This window comes from Schistocerca cancellata, chromosome 8 (assembly GCF_023864275.1).
Source record: "Schistocerca cancellata isolate TAMUIC-IGC-003103 chromosome 8, iqSchCanc2.1, whole genome shotgun sequence".
NCBI lineage: Eukaryota > Metazoa > Arthropoda > Insecta > Orthoptera > Acrididae > Schistocerca > Schistocerca cancellata.
The window spans coordinates 293,708,652-293,731,781 of record NC_064633.1 but is presented as its reverse complement, the minus strand read 5'-3'; the positions used below and the strand labels follow the sequence as shown (position 1 = coordinate 293,731,781).

The 23,130-nt window shown below is 41.4% G+C and overlaps 1 protein-coding gene across 2 annotated transcripts in view; it reads left to right on the top strand.

Moving 5' to 3' along the window:
• The window catches only part of LOC126094803 (phosphatidylinositol 3-kinase catalytic subunit type 3), a 100,214-nt gene that overhangs the window by 25,451 nt on the left and 51,633 nt on the right, over positions 1 to 23,130 (top strand). For both annotated transcript variants that reach the window (XM_049909372.1, XM_049909371.1), the window contains exon 9: positions 4,324 to 4,451. In XM_049909372.1, coding sequence (XP_049765329.1) covers positions 4,324 to 4,451 — 128 coding nt within the window. The remainder of the gene's footprint in view (positions 1 to 4,323; positions 4,452 to 23,130) is intronic.

The window sequence follows — 23,130 nt, the reverse complement described above, 5'->3', positions numbered from 1 at the left end:
AGGCCCTTTGTTGTTCCTTATCTATATAAACGATTTTGGAGGCAATCCTAGCAGCCGTCTTAAGTTGTTTGCAGCTGACGCTGTCATTTATCGACTAATAGTCATCAGAAGATCGAAACAAACTGCAAAACGATTTAGAAAAGATATCTGAATGGTGTGAAAAGTTGCAGTTGACCCTGAATAACAAAAAGTGTGAGGTTATTCACATGAGTGCTAAAAGGAGCTCGTTAAACTTCAGGTACACGATAAATCAGTCTAATCTAAAAGCCGTAAATTCTACTAAATACCTAGGTATTACAATTACAAACAACTTCAATTGGAAGGAACACATAGAAAATGTTGTGGGGAAGTCTAACCAAAGACTGCATTTTATTGGCAGGACACTTAGAAAATGTAACAGGCCTGCTAAGGAGACTGCCTACCCTACGCATGTCCGTCCTCTTTTAAAATACTGCTGCACGGTGTGGGATCCTTACCAGATAGGACTGATAGAGTACATCGGAAAAGTTCAAAGAAAGGCAGCATGTTTTTATTATCGCGAAATATGGGAGAGTGTGTCACAGAAATGATACAGGATTTGGGCTGGAAATCATTAAAAGAAAGGCATTTTTTGTTGCAATGGAATCTTCTCACAGAATTCCAATCACCAACTTTGTCCTCCAAATGTGAAAATATTTTGTTGACACTGACCTACATAGGGAGGAACGATCACAAAGATAAAATAAGGGAAATCAGAGCTCGTACAGAAAGATATAGGTGTTAATTCTTTCCATGTGCTCTACAAGATTGGAATAATGGAGAATTGTGAAGGTGGTTCGATGAACCCTCTGCCAGGCACTTTAATGTGATTTGCAGAGTATCGATGTAGATGTAGAATAAAAGAGCACAGACATGTCGTATTGAATTCATAGTTGCCAAGAAGGGACTTGAGACAATATCTTTTGTTGTCCTGAGAAAATAACTGGAAACAGAGGAATTTTACAGTCTGTGAAGGATTTGTTACCATTCTATTTTCAATGACAACTGTATCATGTCAAGTAGCCCATTTTAATGACAAAACTTTAAAATAGCCAGCTGAAGTCAAATGACATAGTTCCTTCAACATCAGCTATCGTGTGGCATCATGCAAAGTAATAAGGCCTAAATATTACACTCGGTACTAATGGGAGGAACATATAGATCAATACAAGAAGGAAGACAACATACTTCCATTTCAACATGTCATTCAGTTCTGTTCAGAGATTATCAGAGCAGGATTAGCATTACTTTGACTGCCAGTTGTATAGTCAAACGAATTGGCATCAAAGAGTTCAGGGATGGGGGCAGGAAAGTAAGATTTCATGAACTCTGTTAAGAATGTTAGTCTCCATAGAGAGCAGATAGTTCTGCCTGTCAGATGGTTTTTTTATTCCAGTCTTTGATCACAATGTCAATTCTTTAGATGCTGACCAGTTTCAGTCCGTAATGACCATCCTCAGATCTACAATATACAAATATATACACCTAGTGAGCAGTGTGTCTTTCGACATAATGTAGCAGTACATATCACAATATACTTTCAAACAACAAGGGAAATGTACAGCTAAAATACGGTAAAACGTACCTTTTTCACACAATGTCCTAAAGTGATAAGGCCATAATGGCATCGTCAAAACATATAAATATAATCAGCACAGCATCGTAATATAGATCTAAAATAAGGTGTAGAATAGGCCACATCGGACAGTAGCTACCAGAAATATGTTTCCCTACATCCTCCCTAGACGTCGCTTCTGTGGGCTTAGATGAAGTCATCATTTATGCAAAGAACATAATCTGATAAAAACGCATTATGTAAAATACATGTAGCAGACCTTTAAAATTGATAACTATCATAGAAACCAATTGTGATACATTAAAAGATGAATACAATTACCCATATAAAAATTATTAAGAGGAATTATATGAAGAGAATAGGTCCGATCCTTTTTATGGTGAATTTATGGTCAACAATTAATATACATAATACATTGCCTGTAGCATCCTATAAATTGCCTATGGAAGGTAAATGTCTATATGACAGCTGAAAGACAGATCAATGATCAGCGCCCTCTGTTAGGTTGGCTGCCAGGATGTTATGTAGACATGCACCGATTGTAAGAACTTAACCACTAGAGGGCTTTACATACATAGTGTTATGTCTCCCACAGAAAACGTTTAAGCAACATATTAATTGTCAATAAATAAAATTAATACTAACAAAGAGGTAAAGGGGCTGGCCAGTAATTACCTCAGCTCAGTACAGAACATTCCTAGGAATGTAAATTTTCTGTTCTGTTTTGTGTTATCTATCAGCTGTACTGAGCTGAGGTAAGTATTGGCCAGTGCCTCTATCTCTTTGTTAGTATTTGTTTCACATCTTTAAATGAGATTTTCCATTAATCAAATAAATAAAATTATATAGTCTGGCTTTACATTCCATGAATAGGTAGGACATAATCAGTTTCAGGCTTAGAGCGACTAATGTATGGAGGTAAGGCAAATGCCTACTGTTGTTGACATAAATCATCAGGTGAAGTTAGGTATAAATATGCGAGGCATTATTTGGGTATCGTAATATGTTATCAAATAAAGCAAAGTAGGTGTTGGGCACAAAATCGCTTTGTCCATTGGGTACCCTAGTGGGCTCGTGCTTATTGGCTTTGTAAATTTCCAACTCTTCCAACAAGTTGAGCGCATGACCCTTCTCTGCCCTGTGTAGAACACGCATACAACTCTCGATATTGCCTACAGTGTGGCCGGTTTCTGCCAAATGCATTACCAATGCAGTTTTGTTATGTGCCCCTGTTGTATGAAAGTTTATTGTGGTACGTATTGCTATATTACGTCGAAAGACACACTGCTCACTATGTTTATATATTTGTATATTGTAAATCTGAGGATGGTCATTAAGGACTGAAACCGGTCATCGTCCAAAGAATTGATATTGTGATCAAAAACTGGAATAAAAACCATTTGACAGTATTAGGTCACTGTTTGTATACGTGACTATGTCGCAGTTGGTGAAATTCTGTCTATTGTCCAGATAGGCTTCCTGTACATCTACATCCACACTCTGAAAGTCAGCTGATGGTGTGTAGCAGATAGCATTTTATGTACCACTGTCATTTCCCTCCTTTATTCCATTCATGAAAGGCCTGCAGGAAGAAAGATTGTTGGTAACCTTCTTTGTGAGCTTAAATCTACCTAATTTTATTTTCAAACAATGGAAAATCGAGGATGGAATGTACACACGTCTGCAGTCTGAGAGAGCTGAAACTACACTAATTTTATTTTCATGGCCTTTATATGAAATGTTTGTGAGAGGAAGAAATATATCTGTTGACACTCTTTGGTCTGAACACGTTCTGAATTTAGTGAATTGCACCATGAGGCGCACAGTGTGTCTTTGATTAGCACAAGTGGCAGCATACAAATTTCAGAGTAGCCGAGTAGTCAGTGTCAAATATTCACTTATGAGGGCAAGTATGAAATGTTTGTGAGAGGAAGAAATATATCTGTTGACACTCTTTGGTCTGAACACGTTCTGAATTTAGTGAATTGCACCATGAGGCGCACAGTGTGTCTTTGATTAGCACAAGTGACAGCATACAAATTTCAGAGTAGCCGAGTAGTCAGTGTCAAATATTCACTTATGAGGGCAAGTATGTGGAGCATCAAAGGAAAAAAATTTCAAAACGTTGCTCATTGTGCCTTATGTTCCGAGCAAAGTGTTAAGGGATGGAAAAGACCCACCATGGCATAATAGCTGTTAGAAAACTGCTCCTTAAACAAAGAAAGCTTCATCAGAGATTAAACAGAAGTCAAAACCTAGCTGACAAACAAAAGCTGAATGAGGGACTGAATGAACTGAAAATGAGCATAAGGAGATCAATGAGAGAAGCATTCAGTAATTTTGAAAGTAAAATTTTGTCAACTGATATGAGTAAATTGACATAGTTGATTTAACATTGTCCACAAAAATGTAAAGGTAAAAGTTAAAGCCCCAGGCAACTCATTTTTAACATGCAAGAGTTTTTCTTGTGTTCTTTATTTGTTACAAATAAATTATACAGAAATAAACTAAATGCTTTGAAACACATTTAATATGTAGATGTGATGACTTGTTTTCCAACAGCTGACGGCACTATCTGTAGTGTGAAAACATACGAAAAGTCATTAAGAGAACAATATCTTATGAGGTAGTTTGTCAGTTGTATAAATGCTTTTAAGTAGCCAGGTTGTTTGATTTGCCTTAAGGTACTTGCATGAAAAGGTAATTTTAGTGTTCGTTTCTTTTTGCAGGATTTGCTGTTGTATCTTTTACAGTTAGTTCAGGCACTGAAGTACGAGAACTTTGACAGAATTACTCAAACCTATTCACAGTTGAAGAATGAAATGGAAGAACAAAGGGAGCAAGAGAGACTGTCACGGTAATTATAGCTCTGAGCACGTGGCTAATATTTAAAGTTGCATAAAATACTCTCTCGTAACTTTCAATGCCATTGAAAAAAAATGTTAATCGTGTTGCGTAAAACCGTTGATCCAAAGTTTATGTTATGTAGAATGTAAGAATAACACTCAACTGCAAACTCTCTGTAAAACATATTACAGACAGTGTGCTCACTGCAGAAGTGTCATGTATCTCTAGAAGTCATTATGTGTGTTTCTATTAAGCAGCAGATTTGTACTTTTGTGTCACTGAATTGCTGAGCTTGACTGGAAAAAACTGTGGTTGTTGGTCATTTTAATATATGTTGGTGCCTATGGTTAGGCATTTCAGCACCATCCTAAAAAGAAGGGCTTCGTAGAACAAAGCCAAAATAGTACCCCCAAACTATTCACTGACTCTTATGTTATGCAAGGATTAATCAGTGTACAGAAAAGCACTGATTAAATATCTCTGCATGCAGAATCAGTTGAAGATTCCCTGTACACCACTCTGCTACTGCACCAGTACAGCTTAAACATGGGGGTCATGCCAGAGATGTGGAAGAGACTGTGCTGACAGTGATTGAGTGTAAAGGATGCATCCAGCTGCAAATCCTGATTCATGTTGGCACAAGTGAGGTGTCCCCCACCCGGAGGCTCACAGTTCTTTCATGAGTTTGTACATGGCGCACATGGGGCCCCAAACTATTGCAGCCAATTCTTCCTTCCCTGGCTGCATTTCCTTTCCCCTGCCCTTCCTCCCTATCTTCGCTCCATCCTTGTTGCCACCTCCTTCCCCTCTCTCGGTGTTCTGATTTATGTAGACCTGGCTATCCACCTGGTTTCCTGTATTGGTTGCAATTTTGTTCCTTTTGTCTGTTCTTTCATCCTTTTTGGCGTTTAGGTCCCCACTTGAGGTTTGACCTCCACTTCACAATTTCCCGTTTCTAGTGTGAGCCATATGGGGAAGAACTCCCTCCCTAGCATCTATGTTGTGGATTCCTCTTCCCCGTCTCTCTTCCCCGTCTCTCTTCCCCGTCTCTCTTCCCCGTCTCTCTTCCCCGTCTCTCTTCCCCGTCTCTCTTCCCCGTCTCTCTTCCCCGTCTCTCTTCCCCGTCTCTCTTCCCCGTCTCTCTTCCCCGTCTCTCTTCCCCGTCTCTCTTCCCCGTCTCTCTTCCCCGTCTCTCTTCCCCGTCTCTCTTCCCCGTCTCTCTTCCCCGTCTCTCTTCCCCGTCTCTCTTCCCCGTCTCTCTTCCCCGTCTCTCTTCCCCGTCTCTCTTCCCCGTCTCTCTTCCCCGTCTCTCTTCCCCGTCTCTCTTCCCCGTCTCTCTTCCCCGTCTCTCTTCCCCGTCTCTCTTCCCCGTCTCTCTTCCCCGTCTCTCTTCCCCGTCTCTCTTCCCCGTCTCTCTTCCCCGTCTCTCTTCCCCGTCTCTCTTCCCCGTCTCTCTTCCCCGTCTCTCTTCCCCGTCTCTCTTCCCCGTCTCTCTTCCCCGTCTCTCTTCCCCGTCTCTCTTCCCCGTCTCTCTTCCCCGTCTCTCTTCCCCGTCTCTCTTCCCCGTCTCTCTTCCCCGTCTCTCTTCCCCGTCTCTCTTCCCCGTCTCTCTTCCCCGTCTCTCTTCCCCGTCTCTCTTCCCCGTCTCTCTTCCCCGTCTCTCTTCCCCGTCTCTCTTCCCCGTCTCTCTTCCCCGTCTCTCTTCCCCGTCTCTCTTCCCCGTCTCTCTTCCCCGTCTCTCTTCCCCGTCTCTCTTCCCCGTCTCTCTTCCCCGTCTCTCTTCCCCGTCTCTCTTCCCCGTCTCTCTTCCCCGTCTCTCTTCCACGTAGCATGTGTAGCCAGTCCGTGTGATGGGGCTGTTAAGTACCCATATCGCTGAGCCCACTGACAACACAGGGATCACACTACTGATACCTGAGCTGTTCCCTCCCCATGTATGCCAAGGAGAGGTGTTGCTTATCTTCATGGAGCATCGGAACTCCCAGCAACAGCCACTGTGCCAGACAGCTCTTGCTGTGGTTGGTTGGTGCCCATGGGGACAGCCCCTGGTTGGAATGGGTGGTATCAGGGCGGATGCATGGTGCATGAAGTGTATCAAGCTGCAAAACTCTGGCCATTGTCAAACGGCCGTCTCTTCGATTGGTGAAGGATCCTTGAATGCTGCTTTCTATGACATGGCAACTTTCCCTTCCCTGGCTACTCAGTGGAAGGAGGGCCAGGCTCACCATCTTGGGATGAAACCCTTTCCCCGTTACCTCATCTGTACTAGGATGGATGGGGACACATTCACCACCACAAATCCATTGCTTTTCATGGAAAATATAGAGGACAAGTTTGGTGAAGTGGAGTCTCTTAAGAAGATTCGGTCGGGCTCCCTGTTGATCAGAGCTTCTTCTGCCACCCAATCTGCAGCTCTTTGTACCTCTGATCATCTTGGCAATGCCCCCGTCGCTCCTCACCAGTCTTTGAATATGGTCCAGGGAGTAATTTTTCATAGGGACCTCACCCTGCAAACTGATGAGGAGCTCCAGGCTAATCTGGAGCGATGCGGCATTTATTTTGTTCAATGTATGCATAAGGGTCGGAAAGACAACCTCACTGGTACTGGCAACTTCATTCTGGCTTTTGAGGGGGATACCCTCCCAGAGAATGACAAGGTTATGTGCTACAGATGTGACGTGAAACTGTACATCCCTCCACTTATGCGGTGCTTGCATTTTGGGCATATGTCTTCCCATTGTATGGTGGACCCTTTGTGTGGTGACTGGCCATCCACTCCATGAGGGAAGCCCCTTCGTTCTGCCACCTGTGTGTGTCAGTTGTGCTGACTGCCACTCCTCTCGCTCACCGTATTGTCCAACTTACAAGAGAGAAAAGAAGATCCTAGAATACAAGTCCCTGGATCGCCTGTCATATACTGAGGCTTGGCAAAAGTAGATACATTCCATCCAGTTCACTATCTTCAACTTTTGCATCAGTTACTTCCTTTCCTCCTCCTCCTCCTCCTACTACTACTACTACTACTACTACTACTACTGACTGAGTGACTTGACCTCCTCCTTGGCTTCTTCATGTCTACCTTGGACTCACACAAACAATCTATCGTCACCTACCGGAAATGCAATGTCTTGTCTCCTCTTGTTATGCGTTCTGTCTCATTCGTCAAGAAACACATTTGCACGATGACCATTCACCAACATTTTGTGGTTATCAGGCGTTCTGTCAGCACTGTGCTGCCCCTGGGGTAGCATCTGGTGGGGTCTGCACTTCGGTTCGCTCTGATGTCATTAGTGACTTGATCCCCTTACATACCAACTTGGAAGCAATAGTGGTTTGAGTGCAAATTATTCCGGCATCTGCCATTTGCAATGTGTACCTCCCTCCACACAAATGTCTCAAAAATGAGATCCAGAGGAAGTGCAAAATAGCTAAGCAGGGATGGCTAGAGGACAAATGTAAGGATGTAGAGGCTTATCTCAATAGGGGTAAGATAGATACTGCCTACAGAAAAATTAAAGAGACCTTTTGAGAAAAGAGAACCACTTGTATGAATATCAAGAGCTCAGATGGAAACCCAGTTCTAAGCAAAGAAGGGAAAGCAGAAAGGTGGAAGGAGTATATAGAGGGTCTATACAAGGGCGATGTACTTGAGGACAATATTATGGAAATGGAAGAGGATGTAGAAGAAGATGAAATGGGAGATATGATACTGCGTGAAGAGTTTGACAGAGCACTGAAAGACCTGAGTCGAAACAAGGCCCCGGGAGTAGTCAACATTCCATTGGAACTACTGACGGCTTTGGGAGAGCCAGTCCTGACAAAACTCTACCATCTGGTGAGCAAGATATGAGACAGGCGAAATACCCTCAGACTTCAAGAAGAATATCATAATTCCAATCCCAAAGAAAGCAGGTGTTGACAGATGTGAAAATTACCGAACTATCAGTTTAATAACTCATGGCTGCAAAATACTAACGTGAATTCTTTACAGATGAATGGAAAAACTAGTAGAAGCAGACCTCGGCGAAGATCAGTTTGGATTCCGCAGAAATATTGGAACATGTAAGGCAATACTGACCCTATGACTTATCTTAGAAAATAGGTTAAGGAAAGGCAAACCTACATTTCTAGCATTTGTAGACTTAGAGAAAGCTTTTGACAATGTTGGCTGGAATACTCTTTCAAATTCTAAAGGTGGCAGGGATAAAATACAGGGAGCGAAAGGCTATTTACAATTTGTACAGAAACCAGATGGCAGTTACACGAGTCGAGGGGCATGAAAGGGAAGCAGTGGTTGGGAAGGGAGTGAGACAGGGTTGTAGCCTCTGCCCATTGTTATTCAATCTGTATGTTGAGCAAGCAGTGAAGGAAACAAAAGAAAAATTCGGAGTAGGTATTAAAATCCATGGAGAAGAAATAAAAACTTTGAGGTTCGCCGATGACATTGTAATTCTGTCAGAGACAGCAAAGGACTTGGAAGAGCAGTTGAACGGAATGGACAGTGTCTTGAAAGGAGGATATAAGATGAACATCAACAAAAGCAAAATGAGGATAATGGAATGTAGTCGAATTAAGTCGGGTGATGCTGCGAGAATTAGATTAGGAAATGAGACACTTAAAGTAGTAAAGGAGTTTTGCTATTTGGGGAGCAAAATAACTGATGATGGTCGAAGTAGAGAGGATATAAAATGTAGACTGGCAATGGCAAGGAAAGCATTTCTGAAGAAGAGAAATTTGTTAACATCGAGTATGGATTTAAGTGTCAGGAAGTCGTTTCTGAAAGTATTTGTATGGAGTGTAGCCATGTATGGAAGTGAAACATGGACGATAAATAGTTTGGACAAGAAGAGAAGAGAAGCTTTCGAAATGTGGTGCTACAGAAGAATGCTGAAGATCAGATGGGTGGATCACATAACTAATGAGGAGGTATTGAATAGAACTGGGGAGAAGAGGAATTTGTGGCACAATGTGACAAGAAGAAGGGATTGATTGGTAGGACATGTTCTGAGGCATCAGGGGGATCACAAACTTTTTTCATTGGTGGGCAGCATGGATGGTAAAAAATCAGAGGGAGACCAAGAGATGAATACACTAAGCAGATTCAGGATGATGTAGGTTGCAGTAAAACTGGGAGATGAAGCAGCTTGCACAGGATATAGTAGCGTGGAGAGCTGCATCAATCCAGTCTCAGGACTGAAGACAGCAACAACTACCTCCCTCCAGGTAGGCCACTTCCTTACATTGCACTATCTACCTTAATCCAGCAACTCCTGCCCCCGTTTCTCCTGCTTCGGGACTTCATTGCCCACCATCCACTGTGGGGGAGTGCCCCTTCAACGGATAGGGGTATCCTAATTGACCAGTGTATCATGGACCACGATTTGTGTCTCCTCATAATGGTTCCCCTCCCCCATTCAGTGCTGCTCATGGCACCTTCTCTGCTAATGATCTCACGATCTCCTCCCCTGCCCTACATTGGTCATCCCATGATGACCTTTGTTACAGTGACCACTTTCTGGTGATTCTATCGTTCCCCTGCTGCCACCAGGCAGACAGGCGCCCCATTGGGCATTCCGCAGGGCCTGTTAGCCTTTATATGTGTCTGCTGTGAATTTGGCACCTCCCTGTCGAATCCATTGATGTAGTTATGCAATGCATCTCTGTCAGTATTCTTGATGTTGCTGGCACTGCTGTCCCCCTATCCAGAGGGCTCCTTCAGTGTTGAGTGGTACCATGATGGACCAAGGATGTCACTGTCCAGGGTCGGGTGCTGCAGCAATTTGACACCCTTCACAGACCAACCCTCTCACTTTTAAGTGTCTCCGTGCTAAGGCTCGTTACCTTATTCAGCAGAGTAAAAAGGAATGCCGAAAATGCTATGTTTCCTCACTGGGGATGTATGCCTCTACAGCACAGGTTTGGTCCAAGCTCCGTAGCCTTCTGGGCTGCCAGGGACAGAAAACTGTCCAGGGTCTGAACTTCAAAGGTACTCTGTGCTCTGATCCAATTGTCCTCACAGAAAACCTCATGAAACACCTTGCGACAGAATCATAATTCTCTTCCTACCCTGCTGCCTTTTTCCAGCAGAAACTCAGGGTTGAAGAGACCATCTTTGTTTCATCGTGCTCCACGTTGAGCCCTATAATGCACCCTTCATTGAATGGGAATTGGTGCAGGCTCTTAGCTCTGCACGAGACACAGCCCCAGGCCCAGATTCCATCCACAACCAGATGATCCAACACTTGGACGTCCCCCAGAGGCAACAGCTCCTCAGCATTTTCAACCACATTTGGCTCATGGGTGCTTTTCTATCCCAATGGCAAGACTGTATAGTTATTCGTGTCCTTAAGCCCAGGAAATGCCCAGTGTGTCTAGACAGTTACCACCCAATTAACCTGACGAATGTACTTTGTAAACTGCTTGAAAGGATGGCGAGTCTCGGGGCCTTTTGTCTCCATATCAGTGTGGCTTCTGGACAGGGCAGTCTCCAACTAAACTTTACTCCGATTGGAATCGGCCAACTGACAGGCTTTTATTCACTGCTGGCATGTTGTTGCGCTCTTCTTTGACCTACATAAGGCGTATGACATGGCTTGGCACCATGAAATTTTAGTTACCCTCCATGACTATGGCTTCCATGGTCCCTTTCAGATTTTTATCCGCGAGTTTTTCTCACCAGCTCTTCGGGTTCGAGTTGGCACTTCACTCAGTGCCCCTCAGATTCAGGAGAGTGGTATCCCGCAGGGTTCTGTGCTAAGTGTCGCACTTTTCCGCCTCACAGAAGTGGGGATTACCCCTCTACATATCAGATGGAGCCAACTTCTTGTTTATTAGGCAATCACCATTTGCCAATTCCTGACCATCCTGTGTGCCCTGTGCTCTTTGCCAATGAAGGATGTATCCCTCCTAACACCTGCCCACAGGTGGGATTGCTGGTTGGCATACATCTGACTTCCCCCTGTCAGGATCTCCATCTCCTCTCACTGGACTGCACCCTGTCTCTTTCCCCCCCATAACACCCCTTGGATGGTGCCCTGACCACAAATTAGGACTGATCTATTCCAGGGTCCTAAGGTCTCTGTCGCTCCTATGGTTTTCCGGCATCTTGTCTCTACCATCCTCGCAGAGTTCTAGGGTGCCACCATCTTTTATACTGATGGTTCTAAGACTATTGATAAGGTGGGATATGCACATCTCCTACTGCCTTCGAACACCATTTATTTATTGCCGGGGTCATGTAGTGTGAACACACAGCAGAGCTTCTAGCCATTCACAGGGCCCTCCTTTTTGTTTCTTAGCCCCCCCCCCCCTCCCCTCCACAGTGTTTTAATTTGTTCAGACTCCATGAGCAGCCTGCAGGCTATCGACCGATGCTACGCACATCACCCTTTTTCTACGCTATCCATGACCTTTTCTCTGCCCTTGAGCATGCTGCCTGTTCAGTTGTCTTTCTCTGGGTCCTAACTCATGTGGGCATCCCAGGGAATGAACTGGCTAACTGTTTGGCTAGGGAGGCAGACACTTACCCCATTTACTTTCGTTATTCCAGCTATGAATATGCGGATCTACGTCAAATCTTTGCCCAAAAGTGGAATGCTATCTGGAGCGCTACTGCTCATACTAATAAACTCCACACAATCAAGGAGTCTACTGCAGTTTGGCGCTCTTCCTTCTGCTCCTCTTGGAAGGAGTCCATTGTTTTATGCTGTTTATGCATTGGTCATACCCATCTCGCCCATTGTTTCTCCCTGCATAATGACCCACCCCCACAATATGGTTGTGGAACTAGACTGACGATATCTCACATATTTGTGGAATGTCCCCTTCTTTGACTTTTGTGTTAAGTATAGTCTTCCTGATTCCTTAAATTTAATTGTTGAATGCCTGTTGTGGAGGTGTGATTATAGCCATAAGAAATGACCACACTGATCAGCCAGAACACTAAGACCACCTGCCTAATAGCCAGTATGTCCATCTTTGGCACGGATAACAGCTGCGACACATCATGGCATAGAAGCAATGAGGCCTCAGTTGGAGGGATTTGATGCCACATTTTTGTGTGTGTGTGTGTGTGTGTGTGTGTGTGTGTGTGAGAGAGAGACTATAATGGCATCAGAACAGAGGATGGCACAGAAGGCCGAAATACTAAGCGTCTTTTCTGAAAATGTTTCATTGAGGAATATTGCACTTTAGTTTATCCCTTAAATCATCACATGAATGTCAAAATGACAGGTATTTAAATAAGTGACCACTGGATTGAAGAGCAACTGAAATTGCTCAACAAAAGAAATGTCACTGGACGTGATAAGAGTTCCAGTACGAATCTACAGAGTATGTGAAAGAGCTTGCCCATCTTCTATCAACAGTATACAGTAGGTCTCAGGAGGAGTGAAGTGCTCTTTATGATTAAAAAAAAAGCACTGGTCATTCCCATTTTCAAGAAAGGTTGTTGAACTTATACACAGTACTATATCTCTAATGTTGGTCTGTTTTAGAATTTTGCAACATGTTTTATGCTTGCATATTATGACATTCCTAGAGACCTTAAATCTCTTGTAGGAATCAACAGGGCTTTCAAAAACAGCAAACATATGTAACTTAGCTTGTTCTGTTTGTCGAAGAGGCCCAGAAGGCAGTAGGTAATGTGTTGATACTATGTTCTTTGATGTCCAGAAGGTGTTAAAGTTCCATATAGCCACTTGGTGAACAAAATAAGTGCTTATGGTATATAAGACCAGCTGTATGATCAGACTGAAGATTTCTGTCAAACAGAACACGTCATTCTCAATGGAGAGAGATCTTCAGACATAATAGTAACTTTGGGGTTTTTGCAGGTGACTCTGTTGCATACAGAGAAGAGGGCAGTAAACTCAGTAACTTTGTTATGAATGCTTTGGAAATTTACTTTGTAGGTGTTTGTAGGTATTAGCAATCAAAAGCTGTGTGGGAGGTCTTGAGTCATGCTGAAAAATTGTTACAAGCAATGCCAGTGAAAAGCAAGGATCTGAGTGTGAGTTGGTCCAGTGTGTAGTTTTATCCTGTCACAAAGTTTCAAGGAAAATAATTTTACCACAAAAATAAACAAATCTTACAGAACCATGTATAGATAGTAACCCTCTCTGATAATCACTTCCCAGACATGAGGCAAATTGTTGAAATTGCTTAAAAAATTCATAGTAAGAAACATGTGCAGAAAAATATTAGGAATTATTTTTGCTTATGTAGGTATGGTACAGATTGTTCAGGTGTACGCTCCCACCTCAAGTCACCCTGACGAAGAAATTGAATCCTTTTACGAAAGTCTGGATAACACCTGTAAAAAAGGTAGTGATTGTCACTTCCAGATGGTCATTGGCGATTTCAATGCAAAAGTTGGCACCAAGAAACAAGGCGACACAGTGGTGGGCAACTATGGGATTGCCGACCGAAACGATAGAGGTGAGAGATTAGTCCAGTTCGCTGAGTACACCAGTATGTCCATCATGAATACGTTCTTTAAGAAGCACCCTGACCGAAAATGGACTTGGAGGAGCCCAAATTTCAGTGTCAAAAATGAGATAGACTTTATTCTCTCAAATATTCCGCAGATTGTAAAAGACGTATCAGTGCTAAATCAGTTCAACACTGGCAGTGATCACCGTCTTGTGAGAGCAAGGGTCGAACTCAATGTAAGAAATGAAAGGAGTAAACTTATGAAAGTGAAGAGAAGGGTAATCAACCTCAAAAACCCTGGAAGAACATTCCTCGAAATTCCAAGAAGTCCTCCAAAGCAAGTTCCACGTAACTAAAGATTGTGATTTGGCGGAAATGATTGTTTCAAGTGCACAAGAAGTCGGTGGCCTATGCCAAAAAAATAAACAACCAAAGAAATTCAGTGCCAAAACTGAAACCCTTTTACAACAGAGGAGAGAAATGAAAATCCAAACCGATCGTGATATGGTGGCGTACTCGGAACTATGTAAGGTAGTGCGAAGAGAAATGAAAACTGACATACAGAAATTCACTGAAGACACCTTACGAGCAAGCTTGGAGAACAAGACAAGTTTAAAGTCAGCCAAACGCAAACTCACAATCGGTAAAAAGCAGATTATCGCACTCGATGGAAATGACAGTCGAATCACTGAAAAGGAGGCGGTTTTGAAGTTCATCAGAGACTTTTATAGCAATTTGTATAGCAATACAGGGGAAAATTTGAGTGTATCTAATTTAAATGATATACCTAGTGTTCCAGATATACTCCCATCGGAAGTCAAGTGTGCTCTAGATAGCATGAAGAAGAGAACAGTGCCGGGTGATGATGAGCTCAGCGTTGACATCCTCAAACTGGCAGGAGAGGTAACAATAAATCACTTGGCAAAAGTATTTACTTCCTGCCTGCACTATGCTTCAATCCCACTATCGTGGAACAAGGCTAAGATTATTTTGATACACAAGAAAGGAAGTATTCATAATATTAAAAACTACCGTCCTATCAGCTTGCTCTCAATTTTGTACAAAATTTTTACAAAGATCTTGTTAAATCGAATTAGTTCCACCCTAGACTTAGCCCAACCTATAGAACAAGCTGTATTCCGAAGCAATTTTAGCACTATTGACCACATTCTGACCGTTAGGGAAGTGATAAGCAGAGCGAATGAATACAAACTGCCTCTCTGCATTGCCTTTGTTGACTTTGAAAAGGCATTTGACTCCGTTAGCCATGTAGCTGTCCTCCAAGCTTTGAGTGAGCAAGGAGTGGGAGCAGCATACATTGAAGTGCTCAGGAAAATCTATGAGAATTCTTCAGCTTATGTTAACATCGGCCAATCAACTCAAGAATTCCGCATCATGAGGGGTGTCAAGCAAGGCGATCCCATCTCCCCAAAACTGTTCTCTGCTGTATTGGAAATGGCTATGTCAAAGCTGAGCTGGGAAGGTAAGGGAATCAGAATTAATGGAAGAAGGCTTACCAACTTGAGATTTGCTGATGATATTGCCTTACTGGCCAAAGACTTCGCAGAGCTCCAAAACTTAGTTACAGATCTTGCATCGGAATGTCAGCTGGTTGGCTTGAACTTGAACCTTTCCAAAACAAAAGTAATATCCAACAAATGGGTCCCAGCTGGAGATGTGAAAGTCAAGGACAGTCTACTAGAAGGGGTCAGTGAATATGTCTACCTTGGCCAGATTATAAATATGAAGGGTGACATAAGACCAGAAATCTATCGACGCATCAAGCTTGGTTGGCAAGCATTTGGGAAGAATTCAAAAGTATTCAGATCAAAAATGCCAGTAAATCTGAAGAAAGCAGTATTTGATCAATGCATTCTTCCTGTGATGACGTACGGATGCGAGACATGGACACTGAACTCATTCACAAAAGGGAAACTTAGGACAGCACAGAGAGCCATGGAGAGATCAATGCTGGGCTATACAAGAAAGGACAGGAAAAGGGCAGATGACATCCGGTCTGTGACGAAGGTTAATGACATCTTAGAGAGAGTAGGTTCCTTGAAATGGCAGTGGGCTGGCCACGTCGCAAGAAGAAAAGACAACAGGTGGACGAAGCTAGTACTGGAGTGGAGTCCGAGAGAGCACCGGAGGCCTAGAGGAAGACCACCAGACAGATGGGACAAGGACATCAAGAAGATCGCTGGTAACACCTGGCAGAGAACTGCCCAAGACCGTCCCACTTGGAGAAGACTGCTGAAAGCCTACCTGAATCCACGACTCGAAGAGGCCACATCATCTAATGATTGAATTGGCTGATGATGATGATGATGATGATGATGAGGTATGGTACTCAGGAACATACCTAAAGTGTCAATTCCACAACATACTTTTGCTTAAAAGTATTTAATTCTTAAGGTACTCAATAAAAAAAGGATATTAACACAGTACTAATCATTAGTGAACATCTTTCCATAAATTTTAGATGAAGCTCATACTCTTAGAACAGAGGAACATATACAGATTCAGTCAGTGACAATTTATATCACAGAAGAGACTTTTCATTTACCACATACAAATCACCTATTCAATAAAACAGAATAACACAAACCAGAATTTTTAAACAGCACTTGAGTGAAGATTTTACTACCTAGTTTTCTTAGTGTTTATTTTTTTCTTTCTGAGAAAAAACATTTTGATTGATTGAATTTTCAGTTACTAAACTGAAACATCTCACATCCTGAATACTGATGTGACTGCCATGGTTCTTTATAAAGCATGATTCTCTGAAGTGGTATGCCATTCTCTGCTCACCTGAGAGCATTGTCCCCCTAGTTAATTTCTGGGATCTGCAATTTTAATGAAGGTTCTAAACCACAGTACTCATCACTGTATGGGAATTGTTGCTAGTCACAACTGATTCCTGTAGTTACAGATGTGGTTTCCCCACTCTGCCAACAAGAGGGAGCAATGATCGAGTCTGTTGCTCTGCTCCTTGAACAGAACGGAATGACTGTGACTCAGATTGGAAGTATCATACTGTCATAATGTGTGATTTTTATTCATAATGTGTTGACTAGGGTTGATTTGGAGAACTTAAGATGATAACTGCTTGGTCACGTTACTAAAGTCTTGTAAAGGTATAGTTAGTAGTTGTTTTAGGTCATATTTCAGTAATAAGACTCAGTTTGGCAGCTGTATCAGCTTGAATTAAGACTCCTGTTCAGAGAGAAAAAGTGATGTTGGCAATATCAATAAAATGGGAACTACATTTACTGATAACAGAAACATTATAATGAAGTGAAGTGCTTTATTAGTCCTTTTTCACCAAAATCACAGACTATCTCAGTCATTTAAGATAAAAGAGATCAGATTTATGTAAAAGTCACTCATTAAATGACGAGTAGGTAGTTAAATTTTTCGTTAAACATATTATAACAAGAAACACAGTTCAGTCAAATAGGAGCTGACAGTGATTGCTCATTTTGAAAATAATGTATTGTTAAGCACAATCACACCAGTTTCAGGAGTAAATTACCTGTTTTGGTCATCACAGTCCACCCTCAGATCTAAAAGACAAATAAGTTACAAGAAGTTACGCAGTTTACATCAAAATTAAACTAATGCAGTGAATTTAAGTGGTGATATACCTTAAGAGAGACAGTAGTTCACTCACATGTCACTTTGTCGTGAATATATATGAAGGTCGGTCCTGAGTGTAAAAGCTAATCCCTTGGTGGGCTGTTGACTGACTGATCATGTGAATTTGACATTTTTCAGTAAAATTTAAAAGAGCATACATAAGTGCCATAGTGAATAAAATCTTACAAAATTTATTTGCAATTGTGAATTCTTTTGACATCAACTGTATTAGGTGTGGAAATATTGCATATTGGTGATGTAGAAAATCTTTGCAGGAGCAAAGTGGATTTCCCATGAGAAGTCGCCATAGCTGTTTCATTAACCTTGTTGCAAGAATCAAAGTAATCTTATGAGAAATACGGGCACATAGCATTCGGAAGATTGGATTGATCTGGTGTGTGTGTGTGTGTGTGTGTGTGTGTGTGTGTGTGTGTGTGTGTGTGTTGCTGAGACGGTTAAGGCAACCACTCATAAGCAGGATATCTGGGTTCAAACCCAGTCCAGCACAAATTCTTGTGTGTCACCAATAGGTAATATTTCCACATTTAGTGCAGATCACAAAAGAATTCAGTTGTGAGTGAATTTCATAACATTAATACAGCTGTATATTGTTGCCAGTGTCCAATCCTTCAGTTGTGCATGTATATATGAAGGAACAGACATTGTAAAGTAAGTCAGTTTTTTTAAAACTGCATTACAAAGGCTGACACAGAAGTGATCTATATGTAGAAAGCAGGTAGTTCATGTAAAATGGTAGATCCCGTGCAAAATTAGGTGTCCCATGTGCAAAAATGCAGTTTTGTTCAGAGCACTGAGAGACACTGTCCTATTCTTCAGAAGGGGCAGCTACCCCAGTTGCGTATTGCCTGCTAACCTGTGTATTTCGAGCGTTCTTGTTGCTACCTTTTCATTACACAATTTGGCAAAGCAGTCTTCACGCATCGAAGGTGCAGGGAAATGTCTTCAAAATCAGATGTGTGATTATATGTAATGCTGTGGCTTTGTCAGAGGATACAAATGAGAGATCAAAATTCTCACTGAAAAATGTGCGTGACAGGCTTGCAGGAACTGGTACTGGTGACACACACACAAATTCCAAGCGACTCCTTTATTTTACATTGTTAGTATTGTAGTATGTGACATTATCTCCTACGCGACAGTTTTTACCCCATTTTTATTTTATGAGATTTCCTTTTGGCACTTGATTGTGGTTGTTTTGCTTTATTTGAGCCTTTCTTTATGTGACTATTTCTTTTGTGGTACTCTACTCAGAAACTAATGACTTTGAAGGCGGTCTGTATATGTGAGGTGGAAAGTGAAAAGGGACCTCTTGTTGAAAATTTAGGGATTTGAGTTTTTGTAGTTTTTACATTCAGCATTAAATTCTGAACAACCTGTAAAAAAATTTATATCTCTAAATTCGAGGAAGTTATGGCAGGTTGAATATTTGACATAAGAGGTGTTTTGAGATATGGGCTTTTAAAGTTTCACTTTATTATCATTGCTTAACTTTACATATTTAAGAAACAAATTCTACATATACATCACACTTAAAATGTCCTTTGTCAAGTGGTTTGGAGTTTTTTAACTTAACACTTCACAATAAGTGGATTACGCCCTCAGACCTATATCGCATCAGAGTGTAAATAAATTTGAAACCAAATAAATTGGCCCTTTGTTGAGAAAAATATAGCTAGCCCTGTGCTTATTTTTTTGGCATAATATTTATATTTTTACACTATGTTATGGCATCTTTTGGATAAATTTTGATTCTGGAGCAATTAATGGCACTAGAACCACAAGAAATTGGAATTCACAAATTCTCCAAAATAGATTTTTGAGATCCCATATTTTGTAGTTCCCAAAGGACATGATTTTCTGTTGGGGGGGGGGGGGGGGGGGTGAGAAAGTCTGAGCATTTTCTCCTGTTCTTTGGCTCTGGAATATTTGATTGGTCAGGTTCTTCTTCAGGATCTTCACTGTCACTGACTTTAGTTTCTGGTTCACATTCTGAGCCTACTTCGGGACACGGAATGTCTTTGTGGTTCTCTTTGTGATAGATCCTGATGTTTTTAAAAAGGTACTCTTTTCATTGTCTTGTCATCCCTGGAGGAATTGCTACAGCAGGAACCCATTGGGTCCATTGTCATTGGGGAAGATGCGGTACACAAATTCATTTCCATCAATGTCCAATTTGCAATGTACTCTACCTTTGTAGCTCATGTTGAACTCAGTGGTTGTATTTAGTTATGTGAGGTACTTTGTTAGCATTACTATCCTTCAAGAAATTTAGCCAGTCATATGTATTCACAGCAACTTCAAGTATTTAATTTCCCATAGCAACAGCTGAGTTAACATGTGTTGTAGGTGTAGATTTCTCAATGCAGTCGGCAAATTCTTGTATGGAAGAGATATAGGTGACCCTAAATCTTTTCTTTAAAACTCCAAATGCCCAGTCACATGCAAATTTCATATGGCCTACTGGCATGAATGACAAAACAATTCTTATTTTTGTTATTACTGATTCTCCAATCAAGATACCCTAATAAGATATTGTTCTTGTTCTGACCTACACAATTGTCAGCATGACTGAACATTGTGTCTTTTTCATGACTGTAGTTTTCCAAGTCATGTTGGAAAAGACTGAAAACAACAAGATCCCTTTGTTGTTCCTACACTTTCTGGGAGTAGATAGTTTACTTGTTTGTTCAGTCTCACACATAACCCCAAATATTGCTATTCTGAATGGTACCAAGAAATAAATAGGTCCAGGCTGCAATGTGTTACTAGGTATGTGAATCTGCTGGGCCATGTCAAAACTGCAGTGTACACAACTTCTATCACCATCTTCAAAATTTTCCTTAGTCTTTTTGATAGTTCCCTTATAAAACTCTTTCTTTTGCAACAAGTTGTAGATGGGACCTCGTTTTTTTCAATAGTTCCCATTTTAGTTTCTTCAGGTACTGAAGCCATTGCAGTTGCTGAACTGAAATGCCCTTGGCCAAATGCACAAAGATCTGATTTGGGCTTCATGACAACTATTTCTTGGCATATCTATTTCTGAATATTACAAAACACTCCACTTGATACTGGTTTTACGGTCATATCATTTGTAAAGGAAGCCATGTAAGTTTCAAAAATTTTGACTTTATTATCACTTGAAGGTAGAAGTTTGAAATTTGCATTATACTGAGTGCCCACTTCTGCCTGGTAAAATTATGGCATGTTGTTCTGCGTAATGGTGTAAAAACCTTACAACAAACTCTGAATCAGAAAAAGAAGTCAACTTCTTAGGAAGTTTTCTTGCATTATGTGAGGTTTGACAATCAATCCTCTACAACATGCCGACCTTTTACTAAGTACTTACTTTGTGGTTGTTTCCTCTCAGTTTGTACTTTGTTTACGAGCTGTCAAAAAAGGATCTGAAGTTACACACCGCAATTGGCCTAAAATTACTTGATCTAATGTGTTCCTGAAGAGGGGCAGCAGCCTTTTCAGTAGTTTCAGGGGCAACAGTCTGGATGATTGACTGATCTGGCCTTGTAACACTAACCAAAACGGCCTTGCTGTTGTGGTACTGTGAATGGCTGAAAGCAAAGGGAAACTACAGCCGTAATTTTTCACCGAGGGCATGCAGCTTTACTGTATGGTTAAATGATGATGGCGTCCTCTTGGGTAAAATACTCCGGAGGTAAAATAGTCCCCCATTTGGATCTCCGGGCGGGGACTACTCAGGAGGACGTCGTTATCAGGAGAAAGAAAACTGGCGTTCTACGGATCGGAACGTGGAATGTCAGATCCCTCAATCGGGCAGGTAGGGTAGAAAATTTAAAAAGGGAAATGGATAGGTTAAAGTTAGATATAGTGGGAATTAGTGAAGTTCGGTGGCAGGAGGAACAAGAATTTTGGTCAGGCGAATACAGGGTTATAAATACAAAATCAAGTAAGGGTAATGCAGGAGTAGGTTTAATAATGAAAAAAAAAATAGGAATGCGGGTAAGCTATTACAAACAGCATAGTGATCGCATTATTGTGGCCAAGATAGACACGAAGGCCACGCCTACTACAGTAGTAAAAGTTTATATACCAACTAGCTCTGCAGATGACGAAGAAATTGAAGAAATGTATGATGAAATAAAAGAAATTATTCAGATAGTGAAGGGAGACGAAAATTTAATAGTCATGGGTGACTGGAATTCGGTAGTAGGAAAAGGGAGAGAAGGAAACGTAGTAGGTGAATATGGATTGGGGGTAAGAAATGAAAGAGGAAGCCATCTGGTAGAATTTTGCACAGAGCACAACTTAATCATAGCTAACACTTGGTTCAAGAATCATAAAAGAAGGTTGTATACATGGAAGAACCCTGGAGGTACTAAAAGGTATCAGATAGATGATATAATGGTAAGACAGATTTAGGAACCAGGTTTTAAATTCCAAGACATTTCCAGGGGCAGATGTCGACTCTGACCACAATCTATTGGTTATGAACTGTAGATTAAGACTCAAGAAACTGCAAAAAGGTGGGAATTTAAGAAGATGGGACCTGAATAAACTGACTAAACCAGAGGTTGTACAGAGTTTCAGGGAGAGCATAAGAGAACCATTGACAGGAATGGGGGAAAGAAATTCAGTAGAAGAAGAATGGGTAGCTTTGAGGGATGAAGTAGTGAAGGCAGCAGAGGATCAAGTAGGTAAAAAGACGAGGGCTAGTAGAAATCCTTGGGTAACAGAAGAAATGTTGAATTTAATTGATGAAAGGAGAAAATATAAAAATGCAGTAAATGAAGCAGGCAAAAAGGAATACAAACGTCTCAAAAATGAGATCAACAGGAACTGCATAATGGCTAAGCAGGGATGGCTAGAGGACAAATGTAAGGATGTAGAGGCTTATCTCACTAGGGGTAAGATAGATACTGCCTACAGAAAAATTAAAGAGACCTTTTGAGAAAAGAGAACCACGTGTATGAATATCAAGAGCTCAGATGGAAACCCAGTTCTAAGCAAAGAAGGGAAGGCAGAAAGGTGGAAGGAATATATAGTGGGTTTATACAAGGGTGATGTACTTAAGGACAATATTATAGAAATGGAAGAGGATGAAGATAAAAATGAAATGGGAGATAAGATAGTGCGCAGAGAGTTTGACAGAGTACTGAAAGACCTGAGTCGAAACAAGGCCCCGGGAGTAGACAACATTCCATTGGAACTGCCTTGGGAGAGCCAGTCCTGACAAAACTCTACCATCTGGTGAGCAAGATATATGAGACAGGCGAAATACCCTCAGACTTCAAGAAGAATATCATAATTCCAATCCCAAAGAAAGCAGGTGTTGACAGATGTGAAAATTACCGAACTATCAGTTTAATAACTCACGGCTGAAAAATACTAACGTGAATTCTTTACAGATGAATGGAAAAACTAGTAGAAGCAGACCTCGGCGAAGATCAGTTTGGATTCCGCAGAAATGTTGGAACATGTGAGGCAATACTGACCCTATGACTTATCTTAGAAAATAGATTAAGGAAAGGCAAACCTACATTTCTAGCATATGTAGACTTAGAGAAAGCTTTTGACAATGTTGACTGGAATAGTCTCCTTCAAATTCTAAAGGTGGCAGGGGT